The 21,078-nt window shown below is 48.5% G+C and overlaps 7 protein-coding genes across 8 annotated transcripts; 3 read left to right on the top strand and 4 right to left on the bottom strand.

Annotated features, from left to right (window-relative positions):
- The first annotated feature begins 3 nt into the window (after positions 1-3).
- On the top strand, positions 4-6,094 carry LOC9637812 (clustered mitochondria protein). Its single transcript, XM_024679850.1, has 29 exons — positions 4-242; positions 347-549; positions 621-682; positions 748-937; positions 997-1,125; positions 1,173-1,211; positions 1,268-1,421; positions 1,469-1,662; positions 1,722-1,823; positions 1,881-2,016; positions 2,076-2,204; positions 2,253-2,649; positions 2,704-2,808; positions 2,859-2,977; positions 3,036-3,144; positions 3,194-3,289; positions 3,346-3,516; positions 3,578-3,664; positions 3,728-3,901; positions 3,948-4,031; positions 4,088-4,156; positions 4,203-4,361; positions 4,411-4,467; positions 4,520-4,560; positions 4,615-4,734; positions 4,800-5,109; positions 5,173-5,280; positions 5,329-5,397; positions 5,452-6,094. Exons 2-29 carry the CDS (start codon positions 357-359, stop codon positions 5,938-5,940), a joined length of 4,092 nt encoding a protein of 1,363 aa, XP_024535618.1. The 5' UTR covers positions 4-242; positions 347-356; the 3' UTR covers positions 5,941-6,094.
- Positions 6,095-6,175: 81 nt separating this feature from the next.
- Positions 6,176-8,628, top strand: LOC112347998. Its single transcript, XM_024679827.1, has 4 exons — positions 6,176-6,437; positions 6,499-8,111; positions 8,161-8,302; positions 8,356-8,628. Exons 1-3 carry the CDS (start codon positions 6,338-6,340, stop codon positions 8,281-8,283), a joined length of 1,836 nt encoding a protein of 611 aa, XP_024535595.1. The 5' UTR covers positions 6,176-6,337; the 3' UTR covers positions 8,284-8,302; positions 8,356-8,628.
- Positions 8,629-11,498: 2,870 nt separating this feature from the next.
- LOC9637811 (serine/threonine-protein kinase UCN) lies at positions 11,499-13,568 on the top strand. Its single transcript, XM_002975078.2, has 2 exons — positions 11,499-12,128; positions 12,194-13,568. The coding sequence occupies exons 1-2, from the start codon at positions 11,758-11,760 to the stop codon at positions 13,188-13,190; spliced, it is 1,368 nt and encodes a 455-aa protein (XP_002975124.1). The 5' UTR covers positions 11,499-11,757; the 3' UTR covers positions 13,191-13,568.
- Positions 13,569-14,056: 488 nt separating this feature from the next.
- LOC112348023 lies at positions 14,057-16,341 on the bottom strand. Its single transcript, XM_024679906.1, has 7 exons — positions 16,157-16,341; positions 15,960-16,112; positions 15,815-15,907; positions 15,629-15,763; positions 14,666-15,577; positions 14,493-14,608; positions 14,057-14,427 (listed from the first exon to the last, which is right to left on the bottom strand). The coding sequence occupies exons 1-5, from the start codon at positions 16,217-16,219 to the stop codon at positions 15,035-15,037; spliced, it is 987 nt and encodes a 328-aa protein (XP_024535674.1). The 5' UTR covers positions 16,220-16,341; the 3' UTR covers positions 14,057-14,427; positions 14,493-14,608; positions 14,666-15,034.
- On the bottom strand, positions 15,856-17,510 carry LOC112348025 (protein tyrosine phosphatase domain-containing protein 1-like). 2 transcript variants are annotated; one of them, XM_024679908.1, is made up of 8 exons: positions 17,382-17,510; positions 17,099-17,326; positions 16,921-17,047; positions 16,755-16,858; positions 16,671-16,698; positions 16,555-16,616; positions 16,427-16,508; positions 15,856-16,367 (listed from the first exon to the last, which is right to left on the bottom strand). In XM_024679908.1, the coding sequence occupies exons 1-8, from the start codon at positions 17,496-17,498 to the stop codon at positions 16,327-16,329; spliced, it is 789 nt and encodes a 262-aa protein (XP_024535676.1). In that variant the 5' UTR covers positions 17,499-17,510; the 3' UTR covers positions 15,856-16,326. The 2 variants fall into 2 exon arrangements, with proteins under 2 accessions (XP_024535676.1, XP_024535677.1); XM_024679909.1 differs by having other exon boundaries at positions 16,427-16,490.
- Positions 17,511-17,608: 98 nt separating this feature from the next.
- LOC9628792 (macro domain-containing protein VPA0103) lies at positions 17,609-19,188 on the bottom strand. The gene is made up of 8 exons (XM_002974893.2): positions 19,096-19,188; positions 18,547-18,920; positions 18,396-18,444; positions 18,229-18,334; positions 18,068-18,169; positions 17,920-17,994; positions 17,801-17,870; positions 17,609-17,734 (listed from the first exon to the last, which is right to left on the bottom strand). Exons 2-8 carry the CDS (start codon positions 18,913-18,915, stop codon positions 17,657-17,659), a joined length of 849 nt encoding a protein of 282 aa, XP_002974939.1. The 5' UTR covers positions 18,916-18,920; positions 19,096-19,188; the 3' UTR covers positions 17,609-17,656.
- Positions 19,189-19,249: 61 nt separating this feature from the next.
- Positions 19,250-20,637, bottom strand: LOC112348024 (macro domain-containing protein VPA0103-like). Its single transcript, XM_024679907.1, has 7 exons — positions 20,190-20,637; positions 20,077-20,125; positions 19,910-20,015; positions 19,747-19,848; positions 19,620-19,694; positions 19,496-19,565; positions 19,250-19,436 (listed from the first exon to the last, which is right to left on the bottom strand). The coding sequence occupies exons 1-7, from the start codon at positions 20,553-20,555 to the stop codon at positions 19,341-19,343; spliced, it is 864 nt and encodes a 287-aa protein (XP_024535675.1). The 5' UTR covers positions 20,556-20,637; the 3' UTR covers positions 19,250-19,340.
- Between the last annotated feature and the right edge of the window lie 441 nt (positions 20,638-21,078).

Below are 21,078 nucleotides of genomic sequence, written 5' to 3'. Positions count from 1 at the left end.
CATGGACGGAATATCCCTGCCGGGAGGAACCTTATCCGGGGTAAAGGCCGGGCATTTACCGGCATTCTAGGGTTTTAGCAGATATTGTGCTCGCTGCTACGAGCCGAGAGCTTCCAGGGGGAAATTTTCTCGGCCAGCGCCTTCTGTGACGTCGATTTCTTTCTGGGAGCGCTTTTCCGAAGCTGTAATCGAAGGAGCGGCGGCGAGCCAGGCCGAAGGCGCTGCTCCAGCGCCTTCCGGGGGTAAGCATTTGCTTCCTTCTTCGCGATTAGGGCTCTCTTCACTGCTCCTCCTCCTTTTGCCTTTTCGTTTCTCATTGTTTCTTTCGTTTGCTCTTCCGGCGCAGATTTTTTTTTATGGCTGGGAAGTTAAATTCGAATAAGAACAAAGGAAAGAAAGGAGCGTCCCGGGAGAATGAGACACATTCTCCGAGAGCTAGTGAGGCGCAAACTGTTGCTGTGGAGGGCGAGGGCGGTGTGAAGAACAGCGATGAATCGGCTGAGGTGTTTTCAGCTGACAAGCAACTGGGTGAAAAGGCTGCACGCGAAGGTGAGAGAGAGAGAAAAACATGTGCTTGCGATATCTTGGTAGCTGATTATTTTGTTTTGCGATGGATACAGATGAGCAGAAGCTCTACCCGGTGAAAGTCAAAGGCCCGGCCGGGGAACAGATTGAACTCCAGGTATTCGTTTGATTAAACATTCTGTGGAACTGGAAACGAAACTCTTTCCATTTTCTTTCTTCTAGATAAGTCCCAATGATTCGGTAATGGACTTGAGGCAGTTTTTGTTGGATTCGATTGAAAGCTGCTTCTACACCTGCTACGATCTTATACTACATGGCCCCAACGGGGCAAAGTATCAGCTAGCCGAGTTTCTAGAGATAGGTGAAGTAGCGGATATCACCGTTGGAGGTTTCTCGCTGGAGATGGTCAATGGTACGTGCGTTTTCTTTTTGTTATTCAGCCAAGACTAAGACGACCTTTCCTTTGTCTAGCTGCGTACGATGATAGGTCTGTGAGAGTCCATGTACGTCGTACACGCGATCTGATTTCGACATCAAACATCTACTTTTCTGTGTCAACTGCATTGGCCATGGAGTTCGAAAGGAAACAGGAAGCTTCTGGTTCGTGAAGTGTCAAACCTTTAAGTACTCTTACTAATCGTTCTTAGCTTGCGCAGAGAAGACGAAAAACGAGAAAGAAAAAGAAGGTATTTTATTTCTCCATAAGTACCATTTTGTTTTATCTCATAGTTTCTTACCACAGTCAGACAAGAGATTACCGAGCTGGAAGCGCTGGGACTCATGGACGAGCCTAGCAAGATGCTGAAAGATTTGGTTTCTAGTCCCGACGTACCCGATGTCAAATGCATCCAAAGTATTTCTTTTTCCTCGTTTAACCCGGTTCCTGGTTACCGAAGGTAAGCCTGGTTATAATGTTGTCTTGGTGATGGACGTTTGCTTAAAGGCTTGTTGGAGATCTACTATATCTGGATATCTCGACATTGGAAGGAAAGAATTACTGCGTGACGGCTCACTGCCAGGGGTTTTTTGTGAACTCTAGTAAGAGCGATGTTCTGAACCCACACCCCTTGAAAGCTGGGCACGACGGGACCACGCTTGTGGGACTTCTTCACCAGCTGAGTCCTGCTTTTACAAAAGGTTGAGTTTTTTAATTTTATTCCTTCAATTTTTCTTATCTAAATGAAATGGTTTTACAGGTTTTTCAGAGGTTTTGAAGCGGAAGGGAGCAGGCCACCCTTTTGAAAACGTTCCGGTGTTACACCCGCCGAATCATTGGCTAGGGAGTTATCCCCCCTCGCGTAAGTCTTAACTTTACTCCTGCTAATTGAGCCTTATTTTTTAATTCGTGTTCTTAGCACACAAAAGAGACATTTCACGGGCTGAGGACGCTCTAATGTCGTCCTATGGATCCGAGGTATTTGGCTTACAAAGGGACTGGAACGAAGAGCTTCAGTCATGCAGGGACTTCCCTCGAGAAACTCCTCAGGACAGGTATAGATGTTTTTATTTCTCTTCTTTCTACTTAACAGGTTAAAAGCTTTTTTATACAGGCTGATGCGAGATAGAGCACTATACAAAGTCAATTGTGATTTTGTAGATGCTGCGATCAAGGGCGCGAAGGCGGTCATAGGTCGATGCATTCCTCCTATTAACCCCACGGATCCAGATCGCTTTCAAATGTAAGATAAGTTTTGTGTCTTATTTGCTAATTGTTCTTGTTACCATAGGTACGTGCACAACAATATTTTTTTTAGTTTTGCTCTTGATGGAGATTTTCTCCTCATGCAGCAAAATAGAGAGCAAGAAGCTCAAAACACGACGGACTGTGAGAAACAGCCAGATGACAAACAACCAGAAGAGAAACAACCAGAAAAGGAGCCGAAGCTTGCAGAGTCAATAGAACCGTCTTTGAACACCGAACGTGATCAATCTATAGGCGAGAAGAAAAACTCTGCAGAAGTGAAGGATGACCCAACTAATGCTATGGAGGGAGAGCAGGCTACATATTCGTCTGCCAACAATGACTTGAAAGGCACAAAAGCGTATAACAATGCTGATGTCGCGGGGTTGTATACGCTTGCAATGGCTATAGTCGATTACAGAGGGCATCGGGTAGTTGCTCAGGTACGTTTCAGTTATGTAGAATTTATGATCGCTTCACGTTTCCCTCCCTTTCAGAGTATAATTCCTGGTATTCTTCAAGGGGATAAATCCGAATCGTTGTTGTATGGCTCCCTGGATAACGGCAAAAAGATTTCGTGGAACGAGAAGTTTCATACGAAGGTTCTTTTCTCTTTTGCTTTCCTATCACCCTCTAAACTCTAAGTTGTCAGGTTGTTGAAGCTGGAAAGCTACTGCACATCAAAGAGCACGAAGTGCTGGATGGATCTGGTGGAAAAGTGAAGTTGTGTGCACCCGTTGAGTGCAAGGGAATCGTCGGAAGTGATAATAGGTGCTGGTTAGTCTGAGTTAAAACCCCGTAGTAACGAACGTTCCTTTCCGTTGGGCAGATACTACATACTTGATTTGATGAGGACGTTTCCAAGGGATGTAAACTACACTGGACCAGGATCTCGTCTATCCGTTTTGAGACCTGAGCTAATCGCTGCATTTTGTCAGGTATACGATCTCGTAATATATTTCAACACTGACGTGAAATGCTTTGTAGGCCGAGTCACAAACGGAGAGGGATGATAAAAGCATCCCAACGATTTTGTTTAATCCTAACGTCTTTACGGATTTCACTGTTGCCGGAGAGCCCGAGGTAGATCCTGTCGTCTCAGTTCTCCTAGGTTGTCATAATGGTTCTCCGTGTTCCAGGAAAAAGCTGCGGATGAAGAGTTAGTTAGAAAAGCTGGGGATTACTTAACGAACGTCGTACTCAAGAAATTTATTCAGGACCTTAGTAGCCTGGAAGTTTCACCTATGGATGGGCAAACTTTAACAGAAGCATTACACGCCCATGGCATCAATATTAGATACCTTGGCAAGGTACTCGGATTTTATTATTTGAAAGTTCTGTTTTGACCTCTGTTTTGCTGCATTCTTCTAGGTGGCTCAGCTAGCGAACCATATGCCACATATATACGAGCTTTGCGTTGTCGAAATGGTTGTTCGGTCAGCGAAACACGTTTTAAAGGTTCTGTTCAAGCAGTTTTTATGCGAAGCTGGTTCATAATGCGCTTATCTTGGCTATGTGCAGGGTATTCTAAGAGAAACACTTGACCAGGATGTTGGAGGATGCGTTGCTCATTTTCTGAACTGTCTCTTCGGTAGTGTGCAATCTGCCAGTCCGAAGGTAACTCCAACAAAGACGTCCCCGGGAAAGAAGAAGAAAGGTGGTCATTCATCACCCAATGCTGTTGTCTCTGACGAGGTAAATGTATGGAATGGATGTGTTCGTTGCTTACAGTAGCCTGCAGGCCAACAAGCAGCCATTTTATGCGTGTATCACTTCCGAGCTTGTATGGATCGATATCAAGGAGAGCGTTCACTTTAAATACCAGGTGAAGCTTTCTATTTGTGTTAGTTTTTTCATGTATTTATTTCTACCGCCCTGCAGTTTGATTTTGCAGATGACTTCAAAGCCATCATTCGCAAGATTTCAGCTGTTAGGAATATCTGCCTAAAGGTAACACCTTCTAATTTTTGCACAATTGTCTTAATGGCGACTTCAGGTTGGAATAACTTTGGCTGCAAGGGCGTATAATCTTGAGTCAGCCACCCCATTTGAACAAATGGACATACTCGACCTCCAGGCGGTCGTGAAACACGCTGCTCCAGTTTGCGCAGATGCTCAAGAGCTTATGGAGAATGGCAAGCTTCTGTTTGCCCAAGTAAGCTAAGTTGCGCATCTAGAGGATTGACTTACTGCGTGCGTATCAGGGCAAAGTTCCCGAGGCATACGAGCATTTCTCCGAGGCTTTCTTCATCTTGCAACAGGTGTTCTTTCTTCTTTCTCTTTAACGAGATCTCATTCTCTTAATCGATGCAGGTTTCTGGCCCAATGCATAGGGAGGTGGCAAATTGTTGCAGGTATTGATGCAATGTTTTTTTTCTGTATTTTTTTTCATTCTGCGGCACACTCAGGTATTTGGCGATGGTTCTATATCATACCGGTGACATGGGAGGAGCGATTATGCAACAACATAAAGAGCTCATAATTAATGAGCGTTGCCTTGGCTGTGATCATCCAGATACTGCACACAGGTATGACTTTTTCTCTTAAAAACCTTTCTTTTGATTGTGCCTTGTTGTTGTCTATCTTTTTACAGCTATGGCAACATGGCGTTGTTTTATCATGGACTGAACCAGACCGATTCGGCGTTAAGACACATGGCCCGGACGCTTCTGCTGCTTAATATTTCGTGTGGATGTGATCATCCGGACGTTGCAGCTACCTTTATCAATATTGCTGTTATGTACCAAGAGCTAAGCAACATGCACGTTGCGTTGAGGTACCTCCAAGAGGCGCTCAAGAAAAATGAGCGCCTTTTGGGAAGTAATCACATCCAGACTGCAGTTTGCTATCATGCTTTGGCCGTGGCCTTTAATTTCATGGGTGCCTACAAGCTATCACTACAGGTATTGTTTTCATCGACTTTCGTGAAGTTGGAATGCCTGACTTCAAATCGTGAAATCTTGCAGCATGAAAAGAGTACACACGACATACTGTCTAAACAGCTGGGTGAAGATGATCCCCGAACGAAGGAGTCAGCAAACTGGATGAGAACGTTTCAAGTCCGCGAATTGCAGGTTGGTTTTCTGCCTAAGTTATACGAGTATACCAACCGTTTTCTTCAGGCTCATGCTCAAAAGCAAAGAGGTCAGGCTGCGACCATGGTAGCGTCGCAAAAGTCAGAAGCTTTGAAGGTAGACTGCATTGTTATCGTTGACTTTCCTGCTAACAGATTGTTTGAAAACCAGGCGAGGGCCGACTTGGTCCAAGTTTTCCAAGCAGCCGGCGGTGGCGCGGGGCGTGGGATAAACAAAGCCGTGGCGGCTGCGGCCCTCCTGGGAGAAACGCTCCCGAGAACAAGAGGAATGGACGAGCGTGGCGCTCGGGCAGCGGCGGAAGTTCGCAAGAAGGCAGTCGCGAAAGGCCTCAACGTACGCTCCTCGTCCTCGTCGTCCAGCGTAAATCCAGGTGATCCCACTCTCAGCGACCTTATCAGTCTCTTTAACAACGGCAAGGGCTCTTCAAACTCGAAGAACTCAACACCATCATTAGCAGCAGCACCAGCAGCACCAGCAGCATCGCTACCAGCAGCAACTTCTACTAGCGATCAAGCGAGCTCAAATTTTGATAACCGGAAGAGCACTCCAGTGGGACTGGGCGAAGGATTGAGTCTAGAGACGAGCAAGAAGAAGAAGAATAAATTAAAGCAGCAGCAGCAGCAGCAGCAACAGCAGTGAGATCTCCAATTTTCATCGTTAAAGAGGCAGCGAGGAATAACTTGGCAATCCAGCCATCAAACAAACTCTATGGTATAATTTTGCTGTTCTTCCCATTTTGTGGGAGGGGAAGATCTGGGAAGAAGATAAAAGCTGAGGTTTAAAACTCGGTTTATTTACGTCGCTTTAGGTCCGTCCAGATTTGGACGGCCCAGATTCATTTGACCGTTGTATAGAATATTCTAAATTCGAGGGCTATTGCTCTTTCAGCGTTTGGGACAGGGAAGGCGACAAAGGCGCTCCTTGGACACGATTCTTACGACCGATTCGATCGATTCCCAGGTTTTCCTTCTTGCGATTTTGTTCTTGTCTCGGCTGCGGTGAGAATCTTCTTCCTCCATTCCTCCGAGCAGCAGAGATGTCTGCTACAATCGACAAGGAGTCTCCATTCGGCGCCAGGCTGAGGCGCTACCATGAAAATCCGCTCTTTAAGAGCTCCCCGGCCGATAATCCGCCCGGTGAGTCCATTCTTTCTAGCTCGGGAAATTCTTGGCTCTAGCCCTGACTTTGCCTTCACAGCTATCATCGGCGACCTTGACTTATCGTTCAAAGAGAATGCGACTGTGGATAGTGGAGGAAAATTCAAGGTCTGGAATTCCACGACTAAGACCAGCTCCAAGAGGATCCTTGGGGAAAGTAATTGCTACCAGGAACAGGACTGGTGTGCTGTGGAGGAGGAGCCACCAAAGGCTATCAGAGCATTATCGTTCTCCTCCGAGAGAAACAGTGCTGATAGCAGCGACGAGAGCTTGTCGTCGCTGTCGACGTCTCCTCCAAGCCCAACTTCGCGGTTTACTCTCTCTCCACCCATGTCGCCGAATGGATCGGAGAGCTCGAGTGGTTCTGTGGAAGGTGGCCATAGGTATGATCCGAAGGTGAACTTGCGGACTCCCCGACCGAAGTTTTTGAGGTACCGCCCGGACTGGCGTCTCGAGTTTCTCAGCAGTCTCGAGCTTAAAGAAGGTGAGACTCTGGAGAGTGCCATCGAGTCTCTCAATTCTCGAGAACAAAACGCAGCGGGTGATGCAAGTGTTTTGTCCGCGGACAACGAAGAAGAGGATTGTCTCAGCAACGAAAAGCGTTCGTTTCACGTCGACGATGTTGCTACCGAGGTTCTGAGCTCTACAGAACAGCAGCAAAGTTTGAGCGACCATTTCCAGGATGGAAAGCTAGGCGATGATCAGTCACCGAGGGCCATAGAAGGGAAGGAAGATGGTGAAATGGCAGCGACTAAACAGGAGGAAGCGCCATTATTCTGCACGACTTTGAGAGCAGCGTCATTCATGCTGCTGCTGGGAAGTTTTGTAGCAATCGGTATAACGTTGATGATAGCGGATACAGACATCGCGAGCGAAAGCAGTGTCTCCACCTTGAGGCAGAAGTTCACTTGGACTAAGCATCTTGAAGACACGGTGACAAGAGACTTCGCTGACTTCGACGACTGGGAATGGTCTCCTGACTACGATGTGAGCGAGAGCTTTCGCAATCAGAGCACAGGTCTCAGTCTATTCTCGACGGATTCCTTGGAGCTGGATGCGCTGCTCATGGCGATCATGTACGGGTCCGAGCGAGACGTCCAGCAGAGATACTTGGAGCTGATGGAACACGAAGACGTCGAGTTTTATCATGACGTGGGAAGCATCTTGGCCGGCGGGTCTTTGGAGTTCACAAAGGCCGAAGAAGAAGCAGAAAAAGAACCGTCAGGAGTTCAAGGAGAGCAATCAAGTGACGACGACGTTGATGTACGTGATCATACAGAAGTTCACAGCGGCGAGAGCTTGTCCAGTGTTGGTGACGAGCTTCCGGAGCTCGAGAACGTCGACGACTTACAGATGTATTTTCCTCGCTTGCTGGCCAAAGGCGAGCTCCTACCGCGGTCGACGACGCCAGCTTCCCAGCTCTCCTTGGTAGTGGCGATCGTCCTCGTGGTTGCTCACGTCTTCTTCCGTGTATATTGCCATCGATCGCGCACCGGCAGCATTTCTAGAACACAGCCACTGCTGGCGCGAAGTCCGCGTCCAACAGCAGCGACTCCTCCCACGAAGGCGTTGATCGATGATATCCTCCCCTCGGAGAAAGGCTCCTCCGCGTACGGTAGCTTCACGGCTTACAAGCGCATCGTCGTCAACGAGGTATGCTCCCTTTTCTTTTCGAGCTCAAGATGGACTTTTCTTTATCCAGGGATCAAACAAGGAGCTCGTTACGCTCACTCCAGTTCGACGCTCCAGCCGCATTCGAGACCAGCGGAGCTTAAAGTCGAGGTCTCCTTGTCTTGTGAGGCGAATCCTCTTGTCACCGGCTTAGCTCAAACAAGAGATCAAAGGTATGTATCAGTTTACTTCTCTTCTCTTGTGTATAAATACCGTTTCCATCCAGTCTTAAGAATCTATCGCGCACCTGTTGACAAAAAAAACAAAGCGTGGGATTTGTTTGGTGAGGAAGTCCAAATCCAACAACTTGCAAAGGCATTTGACAACGTGTGTGAGGCTTTTGACCCAAAGATATTGATGTTGCATATTCGATCCCCATATTCTCGGGGGACGATGATACGATCCCTTGCATTATATGGTATCTTTAGAGTCATTGTTCGTCAATTCGATTAGAAAACCATGGTTGCCCGATACCCAATCAGTGTAAGAAATTCGAGTTTCTTGTGCTGCTGCGCCACGTGGATTAAAACTGAGTTCCCCCCATGCAAACTTGCTTTCCTTTAGGCGATCATGGTATACGGTTTCGGCGACTTCTTTTTCTCGATCCCCATCGCATTTCCGGAAGAGGCCCATTTGACGCTCTTGGATGAACTCGTCCGCAGATGTGGTTTGCGATGTTTGACACGGTTTGCTCCTTGTCTTCCTCGGACATGCGTCCGGGGCTGCTTGTAATCGTCCTGTTTTTTCTTTCTTGGAGAACCGGCCAACTTCATGGCTGCGTAATGAAAATCCTTCTGGGAGAGAAAACAAAAGCTTTGTTTCTCATTGGAGCTGGTTTAGGGTTTAGGGTTTAGAGGCAAAAGATGGCAGGCTCCACCATTAAGCACAACAAGAGAGAGGCAAAAGAAGAAGGCACGAGAAGAGAGGCAAAAGCAATCCATTCTTTCTGCTCTAGCCCTGACTTTGCCTTCACAGCTATCATCGGCGGGCTTGACTTATCGTTCAAAGAGAATGTGGCTGTGGATAGTGGAGGAAAATTCAAGGTCTGGAATTCCTTGACTACGACCAGCAGCTCTAAGACGATCCTTCGGGAAAACCAGGAACAGGACTGGCGTGCTGTAGACCAGGAACCACCAAGAGCATTATCGCTCTCTACAGTGCTGATAGCAGCAGCGACGAGAGCTTGTCGTCGCTGTCGATGTCTCCGCCAAGCCCAACTTTGCGGTTTACACTTTCTCCGCCGAGAGCCATGGATTGGAGAGCTCGAATGAACAGGTATGATCCGAAGGTGAACTGGCGGACTCCCAGGCCGAAGTTTTGACTGGCGTCTGGAGTTTCTCAGCAGTCTCGAGCTTAAAGAAGGTGAGACTCTGGAATGTCCCATCGAGTCTCTCAAGTCTCGAGGAGAAAACGCAACGGGTGATGGAAGTGTTTTGCCGAAGAAGAGTGTCTCAGCAACGAAGAGCGTTTGTTTCACGTCGAAGATGTTGCTACCGAGGTTCTTACCGAAGGATGTACGAGCCACTGAAGAACCACAGGAAAGTTTGGACGACCATTTCCAGGAAAAGCTAGGTGCTGATCGATCAACCAGACGATAGAAGGGAAGGAAAATGGTGAAGTGGTAGTGACTGAACAGGAGGAAGCGCCATTCGGCACGACTTTGAGAGCAGCATCATTCATGCTGAAGTTCATGTAGCAATCGATATAACGGATACAGACATCGCGAGCGAAAGCAGTGTCTCCACCTTAAGGCAGAAGTTCACTCGGACTAAGCATCTTGGTGACAAGAGACTTTGCTGACTTCGACGACTGGGAATGGTCTCTTGACTACGATGTAAGCGAGAGCTTTCGCAATCAGAGCACAGGTCTCAGTTTGTTTTCGGTAGATTCCTTGGAGCTGGATGCGCTGCTCATGACGGTCCGAGCGAGACGTCCAGCAGAGATACTTGGAGCTGATGGAACACGAAGACGTGGAGTTTTATCATGATGTGGGAAGCATCTTGGCTGGCGAGTCTTTGGAGTTCACAAAGGCCGCAGAAGAAGAGTCAGGAATCCTCAAGTGACGACGACGCTACTACTGTACGTGAAGTTCACAGCGGCGAGGGCCTGTCCAGTGTTGGTGACGAGCTTCCGGAGCTTGAGAACGTCGACGACTTACAGACGTATTCTCCTCGCTTGCTGGTCAGTAGCGACCTTCTACCGCGGTCGACGACGCCAGCCTCCCAGGTCTCCTTGGCAGTGGCCATCGTCCTCGTGGCTTCTCACGGCTTCTTCCGTGTCACTCGCCATCGCCAGCGATCGCGCATCGGCAGCGTGAGGATTTCTAGAACACAGCCACTGCCGGTGCGAAGTCCGCGTCCAACAGCAGCGATTTCTCCCACGACTAGAGCAGCAAAAGCACAGTGACGCTGATCGATGGCGAGCAGCATGGAGCCCGAGGAGAAAAGCTCCTCCGCGTACGGTAGCTTCACGGCTTTGGTCGTCAAAGAGGTATGCTCCTCATCTCTTACGAGCCTTTCGAGCGTCCTCTTGTTTGATGGAACTGCTGATGGATTGGACTGGTGGTTTCTTTGCCAGGGATCAAACAAAGAGCTCGCCACGCTCACTCCAGTTTGACGCTCCAGCCGCATTCGAGACCAGCTGAGCTTCAAGTCGAGATCGCCTCCTCCGTGTGGCGAATCCTCTTGTCACCGGCTTAGGAATCAAAGGTATGTATTTGTTTTTGCTTCTCTTCTCTTGGCGTATTAAATACGGTAACAACCATTCTTCCAAGAGATTCTTTCTCACGAAAGACGCACCTGTTGACAAAAAACACTAAACGTGGGATGGGATTTGTTTGGTGAGGAGGTCCAAATCTGGCAACTGGCATGGGCATTTGACAACGTGTGGGAAGCTTTTGACCCAAAGATAGCGATGATACGCGCGCGCACGATCTGTTCGTTCCCTCGCATTATATGATATCTTTCGATTGATCGATCGTCAACTCGATTTGCAAAGATTAGAAAACATTGGTCGCCAGATACCCAATCTCAACTTTGGAGTGTAAGAGATTCGAGTTGGAATGATCTAGTTGGGCGCATTAGTGTATTGTATCGCAAATAATCTCCAAAGTTGATAAGCAACAGTGAGTGATCTATTTGCATTCAAAGTTTATAAGCCCTAAATCTCCAAAGGCAAAAAACTAGTGATCAAATCCCACAAACAATATCTGCAAATCCCGGATCCAACGGCGCGCATGCGTCACATCGAACGGTTTCGGCATCGAGGCCGCACGAATTTACGGAGTTTTCCCGCCAGAGGACACGTGGCGCACTTTTCGGCTATATTTATAGGGCGGTCTTTCTTTCGAAAGGAAGAAGAAGGAGAAGACGAAGGCGCTAGGTTTTTGCGCGATCTCTAGTTCTTCCCCGGCTGTGACTTTGATGATCGGTCACAATGCCAAGGTATTGTAGCTGCGGGTTTCTGCGATTCTTCTTCGTCCAGCGATCTAGTAGATTTCTTTCCCTTCACGGCGCGATTCGGTCACAGGGCTTAGGCGGCGAGCTGAGAGGGGGTCTGTGAAGGAAATATCGCCGATCCAGGGATATCCTGCGGGGAATTCACGGAATTTGGCAAGATTTCGATCGAGATGCTGTCGAGGAGCGATAGCCATGGCTCCGATCTCGTGCCGGGCTACGAATCCGACGATTTCAACGCGCTCAAGAGGCTTGGGTATGGCGACATGGGGACGGTGTTTCTGGCGACGCTGAGAAACACGGGACAGCCCTTGGCGATGAAAGTGATGAACAAGGAGGTGGTGAAGGCCCGGCACAACCAGTACCGAGTGGAGAGGGAGCTGGAGATACTCTCGATGCTCTCTCATTCTTTCACGCCCAAGCTTTTCAGCCATTTCGAGTCCAAGAAGAACATCTACTTCGTCATGGATTACTGCCCCGGGGGTGACATGAACAGGCTCCGGCAGCGCCAGCCCGAGAAACGATTCTCGGAGAATGCCGCTCGGTAAGCGAAAGCTCTCATCCGAGAAGTTGTGGTTTTCTTACTTTGCCTTTCCTTTTCCCTTCCAGATTCTATGCCGCGGAGGTTTGCCTAGCGATCGAGTATCTCCACAAGTCCGGGATCATATACAGGGATCTCAAGCCCGAGAACGTTCTCATCCAGGAAGATGGTCACATAATGCTTACGGATTTCGATCTGTCCGTGAGGATCGAGCAGGACCGTGACCACCACCATCATCCTGGAGCTCCAGCTCCAGCTCCAGCTCCGCAGCCCAAGCAAAACAAGATGAAGAAACTTCCATTCATGTGCTCAACGCCCCTGTCAGTGGATGTCGGATGCGCTGCTCGCAAGGCGGTGGACGTTAAGCCGTCTCATCGCCCAACAAAGAAAATCTTTCCCTCGGAGATGAGAGGAAGGAAAGGAGCAGCCGCAGCGGCGGCAGCCGCCAAGGAAATCAAGTCGCAGTCCTTTGTGGGAACCGAGGAGTACGTCGCCCCGGAGATGATCCTGGGATCCGGGCACGGCAAGCCGCTCGACTGGTGGACACTTGGAGTCTTCCTCTACGAGATGATCTACGGGGTGACGCCGTTCAAGGGGAGGAACCGGAGGGAGACGTTTCTAAACATCCTGAGCTCGCAGCCGGCATTTCCTGGGGACTGGACAGAGGCGAGCGACTTGATCTCCAAGCTCCTGGCGAAAGACCCGACCAAGAGGCTGGGGTGCCAAGGTGGCGCCGAGGAGATCAAGTCACACGCTTTCTTCCGGGGCGTGGACTGGGAGGCGATCCAACACGTCGCCCGTCCGCCGTGGGTTCCGGAGCCTCTGGCGATTGATGAGGAGAGGATGGAGGTGGTGACAGTGGACGAGCTGCTCAAGCAAACGATGCCGGCAACCACGATCCAGTCCACCCCGGCCACCACCATGAGTTGGAGCTCCTCCAAGGTGAGCTCGTCCTCGATGAGGAAAGAGGAGGAGGAGGAGATTGACAGCCGGCGTAGCTCCTCGTCGACGATCTCGTACGAGTTCTCGGATAATCGCGAGCGGGATTGTTTTGGCGAGTTTTGATGGAGGATCTGGGAGTGACAAGGTGGGGTCGCTCGCTCGCTGATCGACTTCTCCCAAGTTTCTCTTTCGTGTACAGCAGCTTATAGGTGGAGGTAATCAACACAGGAACAACGACAAGGCAACGACAGGGCAGCGGAGAAAGAAGATCAAAACGCAAGGGAGGGGGGAAAAAGTAAATATCGATCGATCGATTCTTAGTTTTGTTCTTTTTTTTCCTTTCGATCCTCTCGATTAGGTGGGAGATTATAACGTTGTACATGATACATCTCTTCTTTTTCGGTATCTTTATCTCCTTGATTCTCCAGGAGAAATTTTTCCCTTTTTACATGTTTAGAAAAAATGGCACAAAAATGTGGCCCTGTATTTGTTAACCTTTCATACTCTCCCATTTTGTTGGCCCTTTCCATTAGTTTGGATCGCTCAAGCTGATGTACGCGCCACTAGATCACGCAAAACTTTCCACTGGAGCTCCTTCACATATAGAGTAGAGTGGTCCTCTCCTGCCATTGTAGAAGACACACACTCACAAACAAAAAGAAGGGCTTTCTTCCCGTGTTGAAAGCCCCACAGCTTTACCTGCCAAGACTTTGCTCGCTTCGGCATCGTTTGGTGGCAGGGATAGCTCCAAGTTCGGTGCTAAGTTCTTCGCGCTAGGTGCTAAAGCGGGCAAAAACTTCCACTGAAGCTATCGACCTTTCTTTGGCGGTGGAGCCTTCGCTCATCTTGGTTGTTTTTGCTTACGAAGGGGAGAAGTTTCACCTTCTGGAAGTTTAGATTCACGATAGAGGGATCTTCCACAGACTAGCACCAGCTACGCATACTTGTGTTTCTATTCACCTCGACCGCTCACGCCGGTACGATCGATGTGATTATCTGGACCACCTCTCGTGCGAGAGATTTTTCTTTTCTTGTTTTAATCGCCAGGGCCAATCGTGCCAGCAGCCGATCTGGGAGCGGCGATAAAACTAAACAGTGTGGTGTTCGTCGACAAAGACAGCCGCGCTTTTCTCAGCGCTCATTAGCAACTTTTGCTTCTCTTTCCCAGCTACAAAATAAAGTTTGATCTCGCCGTGTCAACGTCCGGATTATGGTTGAGGATTGTCACGCGAGAGGCTTTTTATGGCTCTGATCCGATTGTGTTTTGTCGAGCTCGCGAGCACGGTTCAAGGAACACAACCATTTTGTGTCTCTGAGACGAGGCGAAGAAGCGTCGAATCCTGGGGGCGTTGAGTCAATCCTACCAACAACGAGAAAACAATATGTCAAGTCACAATGGAAAGGATGGATCAGAGGTAGACTTACCTTATGCACAGTCGAACAGTCAAGTTGTAGAGCTTTGGTAGCTTTGAAGCTGTAGTGTAATAATCGTATATGATCGATGATCACCCAGCCATTGCTCCACCAATCGATCGATCGATCTGATTATATTAGGTGAGGCAAAGACAAAACGAGAACTAGAAAAAGCAACACGTTACCGCTTTTGACTCCCCGGTGTGCAAAGATTCTATCAACGCGCTCGTTCCGCGAAGTTGAGGAGTCGAAGAACAAGGAAGAAACCGATTTCTCCTCTGAGCTGGACACGAGAGCGATGAAAAGTTTGCGCCTTTATTTCTCCCCTGTTGACTCGGCTGCTTTTGAAGTACCTTTACTTTCACATATACGATCCATCGCTTCTCAACTTTCCTGTTCCACTCTACCTGTGACAACCTTGCTTTGTGATCGATGCCTTCACAGTAACCACTGCCACTTTCACATACGTGTCGCAAGCTCCCCGAGATGCCTGTGAGTCGCTTTAAGCCCCCCCCCCGCTAAAAGAGATGCTACCTCGCTTTGCCGGAGTCATGTCAGCCTCTGTGAGGAGTTGACACATTGCTGGATTCCGGCCTCGATGATATGGGAGTGGAGGTTGCGCTCGGTAAGACGAGCTGTCCGCTAGACGAGACCTCGTCGATGATATCTTCTACACAAACAGTTGACATGTATTCTTGGACGTCTTCGTTGCCACTTTGCAGCTCCTCGACGCTCTCCGGATTGCTACAAATCTCTGCCTCGATACCAGCCTTGTCGTACACCCATAAGTCGTCGCTCTTGGTTGTTTTCAGCTTGGGACTGATGGAGCTTAGTGGGCCGAGCTTGCGTTGCAGGAGCAAAACTTTGTACCAGTATTTCGCAGCCGCCTCCAAAAGCAAACCGAACTCTACCTCCAGCAGCGATGGAGAAAAGGTGCTGCTTCTCTCCACCGTCTTCTGATGTTCCTGATTTAATGGATCTACAATCTTGTCCAAGAGCTCTACTTTTCCCTCGCTGGCCAGACTCGACGGTCGAAGTAATAAATGTGCCAAGCCGCTAAACAATCTGCGTCGCATGTCTTTTTCTGCCGGAACAACCTGTCATAGATAGTTGTTGCGCAGTTGCGACGGAGTAAAGGGAAATAGTACCTGAAGCATCCAGCAAGCCAACAGCCTGATTGTGTAAAAGCAACACTTGCCACCTTTCTTTAGCTCGTAATTTGCAGCTCGAATCTCGCCACGACTTAACGCTTTGCTTAAAGCTGCATCGGGGATTATGGGATCCTGCCAGAAACGATGGTCTGAGCGCTACTAGGAACAAGAAGTTGCTCAGACCTTAAGAAGGTAAAACCAATCTAGAAACAGCTGCACAAGTATTCGAACATCGAGGCTACAAAGTACCTCCCAATTGCCCGTGTTTAGCTTTTTCTGCATGATTATGGACGGCAAATAGTATACATCCACAAAAAGTTATTGATACCTTCGCCGTTTGTACGTCTGAGATGAAGTTTTGATCTTTTTCGCTTGTCATCTCAAGTGCCAATCCTTGCAAAAGAGCAGAAGCGACTGCTTCTTTGTTGATTTTGCTCAAAACAATACGGCTTGAAAGCTCCCGAACCAAACACACCAAAACCTGTACCAAGAAAGTCCTCAACAAAAGCGCTAGACGTCTGTTACCTTTGGAGTATATCGGAGAAGGCGACTTTCTTCCCCATGAAGCATTTGTCTTTGCCTTGCCATCAAAATTTCTAGCGTCGGATGCGTTCCTTTGGTACCGGCATTGTCCAGAGTTTGCCAAGGCTGCACGTACACAATCTTCAATCCTGATAGAAAGTCCTCAAACTCTTTCACGTGCAGCACTTGTTGTTTTGTTTGAAGAGCTCCTGGTCTGTAAAATGCATGTAAGTTCACGGCTCAGTGTGCTAAGACTTTTGATTAAATACGCACAGAAATATGTTGAATCGCTGGGGAAAATGGTGGCAAACCTATGCATGCGGACCAGCTCCACAGCCTGAGCCACAGGAAAAAGCTGCATTTAGCTCGTAAAAAGAAGATCTAACTGCAAGAGAACGTACTCCGACAGCATTCCTTTGCCCCGTGTACACCAAGTAGCAAGCAATCACAAGCCCAGTGCGTCCTGTGGCAAACGAACCGTAAGAAAGCTGCTTACAATGAGATGAAAGTAACTTACCAAGTCCGGAATGACAGTGAACAGCTACCTGCATAGAAAAACTCTTCTGAAGATCGCGAAGGTCGCAAAGATCACAAAACAAACCTTAGCTCCCTTAGAAATGTGGAAATCCATCACTGCCACAATGTTCAGAGTGTACTCGACGCTCGGGCAAGTCATGTCCCTCCATGGAAAGTTATAATAGAAGACTGCCGAATCACCGAAAAGAAGAAGAAAAAAACAATAAACACTGGAGTATAACGGGAGTTACTCTTGTTTCTCATGAGACTTTCTGGTGTGTATGAAAATCCACTCTCGACTTTGATTCCTGGTCCACAATCTCCATGCTCGCCAGGCTCTTGGAGATTGAAAATCGCACCTAAACCGCATTTTGCAAACTGTCCATGCAACAACAGTAGTAGCATTTACTCTGAGATTCACGTTCTTACCTGTTCTAGCACGGAATAATCACCGATGAGAGCATCCGATGGACGAGCTGTAGCTACTATGTTGTCAGTCACCCAGTTGGAATGGAGTCCCACAATCGCTGGCTGCCCCTTTTGCTGCTTGAAATCTTCGCATCGGCAGCGTTCCGAGGATCCGAGACCCTCAAACTTGCATTGTATGTGCTCCTTGATGGCAAATTTCTTCGTTCTCACCAGAAATTCCCTGCTATCCTGCAAAACCTAGAATCTGTGAAGCGCGCTTTTGCCGATCCATGCTTGGAATCACCTGGATCGCCCAGGGCGTGAGAGATCGAAGACGCCGGAGTGAGGCGCTCTTGAGTGACATGGCGGGGGCGAGCGTCGGAGCTGACCATTCGAAGCATATCGACAGCACTATCCCCATCTCTCTTCTCGCTCTAAATTCTAGGGCTCGAGGTAAGAATATCCAAAAAGCACAAATTCAAACTTAATCTCATCCAGCCGTTGGTAAGTCGGCGGCGTAGACTCGAGATAAGAATATCCAAAAAGCATAATTTTAAATTCTCTATAGTGTGTGAAGCTTTAGCCAAACCTCCACATTCTTTTTGCTTCGTCTAGCCACGCTTCATAAGCGTCTGGATTCTTGAGTACAAAGTGGATCTATAAACACCCATCCAAAACCATGAATTCCACAAAAAAAAAGCGAGAGATTGAAATCAAACAAACCTCTTGAAAACCAGCCCAGTTCTTCCTCAAAGCCGTAAGACCAACCTCAGCTCCCTCGTCGTGGGGATACCTGGTGAATGCAAGCTCTTGAGCTTTTGTAGTTTTTCTATGAAACATACCCGTAGAGCTCGCAAGACAAAGCTGGAAATGCGATGTACTTAATGCCATTAGAAGTTGCCAGATTCAAAGCAGCACTGAGAAAAAAAAGAACGAAGAAGTTTAGAGAATGCCAAAATCCAGCTCCAGATCATCATAGTAGAAACTTACACATAGGCCTTGGTTAGCATTTTCTCGGACTCGTCTCGATTTTTCTCCTCGTAAACAGGACCAACAGCGTGGATCACACGAGACGCCTGGAGATTAAAACCCCTGCAAGAAAGGAAGAATGAAGTGGACAAGACTCTAAGATCAAAAAGAGAGAGCTTTACCTTGTGATCACAGCCTGACCGACCTCGCACTTGATCCCTTGAGGTGCTACGTCGGGCAACTTCTGGCAAGTATCAAGCAACCTCGGACCCGCAAAGCGATGGATAGCTGCCATTTAGAAACTTTTAGCTCGATGTTTTCCTGGCTTTTAAAGCGCATCAAAGCTTACTTCCATCGACACCATATCCGGCATTGCATCTTTTGTTCGCAGGAGCCACCTAGGAAAACGAAGAAGAAAAAATAACGAACATGAACTTCAGACTTCTTCGAGAGAAAAAAGAGCGAGAAAAGAAAAGCCTAGACGCGAAAGCTTTGCTTACCACAGCATCGTTTTGTCCATCGATATACCACAGTCCCAAGTCGCCCTTCCAAATCACCATGGTGCACGTATCCGAGAGCTTATACTTGACCGCCCCAGTGAGGGGCTCTGGCGGGGGTGGCGGCGGAGGAACGGGCTTCTCTCCACTGGGACGATCGAAGTTTGGTCTCCTGCGAGGCCGATCCATTCCCGCCGAGCGAGGCCCGCCCATGGCGCAATTGATGTGAAGCGATGGCTGCGTGTGGATGCTGTTCTTCCTGCGAATGCTCGACCCAACGAGCTGGGTGTGTTGCGTTAGCGATGATAGACCTGGCGGCGATTTCACCGCGCCCAAGAACTGCGAAGCTTGGACCACTCCCACGGCCCCCATCTTCCCTGCGATTGTTTCACACAAGAATGCGGCCATTGTGAGTGCCGGAAGAAATCCTAGAAAGGAACAGGGCGAGAAGAATGCGAGATTTCCAGCCAAAACCCAAAACCCTGGGAGATTTCCGGCCCGGATGAAAGCGCGCTAACGAATCTACATCCAAGCGCAGAAGAAATGACTGACCTCCAACGCCTCGCGCGCCTGCGCCTTTGCGCTGCCCTAGCGCTTTGCGTCCTCGAGCTCTCTTTCAAATATCCTGCTTCATCTGGATATTCCGCCGTATAACAACTAGGCAATGGCATCCGATGGATACAAAGTAGAGAGCGAGCCACAGCCGTTGGATCGGCACACATTTTCCAGATTGAAATTTAACGTAGTTTCTAGCTACAGACTGTGTTAAGAGGAATAGAGCTCTCGCAACTTTGCTGCTACTGCATCAGTGCCTGTGGCTGGTGTCTAAACATCCTCTTGGCCTCGTCGATCCAGGAATCGTATCCATCCTGTGCCTTGATAATGAAATGGACCTGGAGAGAACAAAAAGAAAAGAAAAATGAAAAAAGGTTCTAGCTCAAACTTCATATACCTCAGACAATCCATGGTGGTTTTTTATCACAGCGTTCAATGCAACTTCGGCTCCCTCGTCGTAAGGATATCTGGAAAAAAAGACGATTTTTTGGACTCGAAACTCTTAGAAAGACGAGAATTACCCGTAGAGTTCACAGGAGAGCGCAGGGAACGCCATGAATCTGATGCTTTCCTTGAGAGCTAACGCGATAGCACTCCTATAACCACCGAGAGATTAAAAACATTTTTTTTCTGATCAAAGAGCCTTACTTGTATGCATTGGTGAGGTTTCTCTCCGACTCGTCTCGGTTCTTGTCCTCGTAGACGGGACCAATCGCGTGAATCACACGAGAAGCAGGAAGATTGAATCCCCTGGCAACCACGAAACAAACATAAGACAACGAATCCCGAGAGAAGGCCTTGCTACACCCACCTTGTGATCACAGCATTCCCAACCTCGCATTTGATGCCTTGCGGTGCTACGTCCGGGAGCTTCTGGCAAGCATCCAGAAGACGTGGTCCTCCTCCACGGTGAATAGCTAGAACAACAACAAAAGAAAAGAGCTTCCTTAGAATGGTGAAAAACCGATCAAAACTCACCTCCATCGACTCCAAATCCGGCATTGCATCGCTTGTTCGCAGGAGCAACCTGGAAAACAAAAGAAGACATAAGAACCATCACGAAAACGAGACAAGAAAAAAAAAAGCCTTACAATGCAATCGTTTTGTCCATCGACGTGCCACAAGGCAATGTCGCCCTTCCAGATCGCCATGACGCAGTTCTCCGAGATCCTGTACTTGACCTGGCCGCTCAGAGGCTCTGGCGGCGGCGGCGGCGGTGGAGTCGGGGGAGTATCCCCCGGCCTATCGAAATTTGGGCGACGGCGGGGCCTATCCATAGATCGCGGCCCACCCATTGCGCAGCTGATCCTCGTCGGCTGCGCTACCTCCACCGTCGGCGTCGTGTGAATGCCCGACGCTCGCTTGTAGAGCGATGCAAGGCCGGCATTCCTCTCCAACAGCTGCGACGCCTGCGCCAAGCGAGGGAAGACCTTGCATTTCACGACCCCGGCCTGCATCGCCGCTGAAACTCGAGATGGAGCGCCCCCGATAAGAAAGAATCGATCGCCAAAACCCTTCCCCTCAAACACCCTAAACCCCTAGAGATATTTATCTGCACCTTCTGGATCCTGGCCGTCCATCGCTTGGACATTCTCAATTTCAAAAATCTTGGCCGCACGTTAAAACCCTATTGCATCATGTAGGAAATTCATCGTAGCCGTCGGATATTTAGCGAACCATCTTAGGGTTTAGGACATTTTCCTTTTAAATATGTCACCCTTCACTACACACACCACTTGAATCATAGTCCTCGGGTCTAGATTATGGACAAGAAGCATGCCAACCTGTTACATGGATTTATGTTCTAAACTCGAGCAGTAGCTTGTTATTTGGGATAAAAGGAGATCTTTTAGTCTGGAATTGGGCTGGAATCCTCTCATTGCAGAGTCTAAGATTCTCCCAGCACTTTGTTGGGAGAGAACACTGCAATGGGGATGGACTTGTCTAAAAAGCGACTGGATCGGTATAATATTGGAGCCC

Source organism: Selaginella moellendorffii, unplaced genomic scaffold (assembly GCF_000143415.4).
Source record: "Selaginella moellendorffii unplaced genomic scaffold, v1.0 SELMOscaffold_26, whole genome shotgun sequence".
NCBI classification, from domain to species: domain Eukaryota; kingdom Viridiplantae; phylum Streptophyta; class Lycopodiopsida; order Selaginellales; family Selaginellaceae; genus Selaginella; species Selaginella moellendorffii.
This window is presented reverse-complemented; position numbering and strand designations above follow the sequence as displayed.

Coding starts and splice junctions, on each gene's coding strand:
- LOC9628792 (XM_002974893.2), bottom strand. CDS start 18,915: ATGGGGGCCGTGGGAGTGGTCCAAGCTTCGCAGTTCTTGGGCGCGGTG. Junction 18,445..18,546: donor ATGGACAAAACGATGCTGTG/GTAAGCAAAGCT, acceptor TCGTTTTCCTAG/GTGGCTCCTGCGAACAAAAG. Junction 18,335..18,395: donor CGGATATGGTGTCGATGGAA/GTAAGCTTTGAT, acceptor TCTAAATGGCAG/CTATCCATCGCTTTGCGGGT.
- LOC112348024 (XM_024679907.1), bottom strand. CDS start 20,555: ATGCAGGCCGGGGTCGTGAAATGCAAGGTCTTCCCTCGCTTGGCGCAG. Junction 20,016..20,076: donor CGGATTTGGAGTCGATGGAG/GTGAGTTTTGAT, acceptor TTGTTGTTCTAG/CTATTCACCGTGGAGGAGGA. Junction 19,849..19,909: donor GGGAATGCTGTGATCACAAG/GTGGGTGTAGCA, acceptor CGTGGTTGCCAG/GGGATTCAATCTTCCTGCTT.
- LOC112347998 (XM_024679827.1), top strand. CDS start 6,338: ATGTCTGCTACAATCGACAAGGAGTCTCCATTCGGCGCCAGGCTGAGG. Junction 6,438..6,498: donor CCCGGCCGATAATCCGCCCG/GTGAGTCCATTC, acceptor TTGCCTTCACAG/CTATCATCGGCGACCTTGAC. Junction 8,112..8,160: donor AGCGCATCGTCGTCAACGAG/GTATGCTCCCTT, acceptor TTCTTTATCCAG/GGATCAAACAAGGAGCTCGT.
- LOC9637811 (XM_002975078.2), top strand. CDS start 11,758: ATGCTGTCGAGGAGCGATAGCCATGGCTCCGATCTCGTGCCGGGCTAC. Junction 12,129..12,193: donor TTCTCGGAGAATGCCGCTCG/GTAAGCGAAAGC, acceptor TTTCCCTTCCAG/ATTCTATGCCGCGGAGGTTT.
- LOC9637812 (XM_024679850.1), top strand. CDS start 357: ATGGCTGGGAAGTTAAATTCGAATAAGAACAAAGGAAAGAAAGGAGCG. Junction 4,157..4,202: donor TTAGGAATATCTGCCTAAAG/GTAACACCTTCT, acceptor TGGCGACTTCAG/GTTGGAATAACTTTGGCTGC. Junction 4,468..4,519: donor CTTTCTTCATCTTGCAACAG/GTGTTCTTTCTT, acceptor TAATCGATGCAG/GTTTCTGGCCCAATGCATAG.
- LOC112348025 (XM_024679908.1), bottom strand. CDS start 17,498: ATGGGGATAGTGCTGTCGATATGCTTCGAATGGTCAGCTCCGACGCTC. Junction 16,699..16,754: donor ACATTTCTAAGGGAGCTAAG/GTTTGTTTTGTG, acceptor TTTTCTATGCAG/GTAGCTGTTCACTGTCATTC. Junction 16,617..16,670: donor TCACTGTCATTCCGGACTTG/GTAAGTTACTTT, acceptor CGTTTGCCACAG/GACGCACTGGGCTTGTGATT.
- LOC112348023 (XM_024679906.1), bottom strand. CDS start 16,219: ATGGCAAGGCAAAGACAAATGCTTCATGGGGAAGAAAGTCGCCTTCTC. Junction 16,113..16,156: donor TTCTCCGATATACTCCAAAG/GTAACAGACGTC, acceptor TTCTTGGTACAG/GTTTTGGTGTGTTTGGTTCG. Junction 15,764..15,814: donor ATTGGTTTTACCTTCTTAAG/GTCTGAGCAACT, acceptor CGTTTCTGGCAG/GATCCCATAATCCCCGATGC.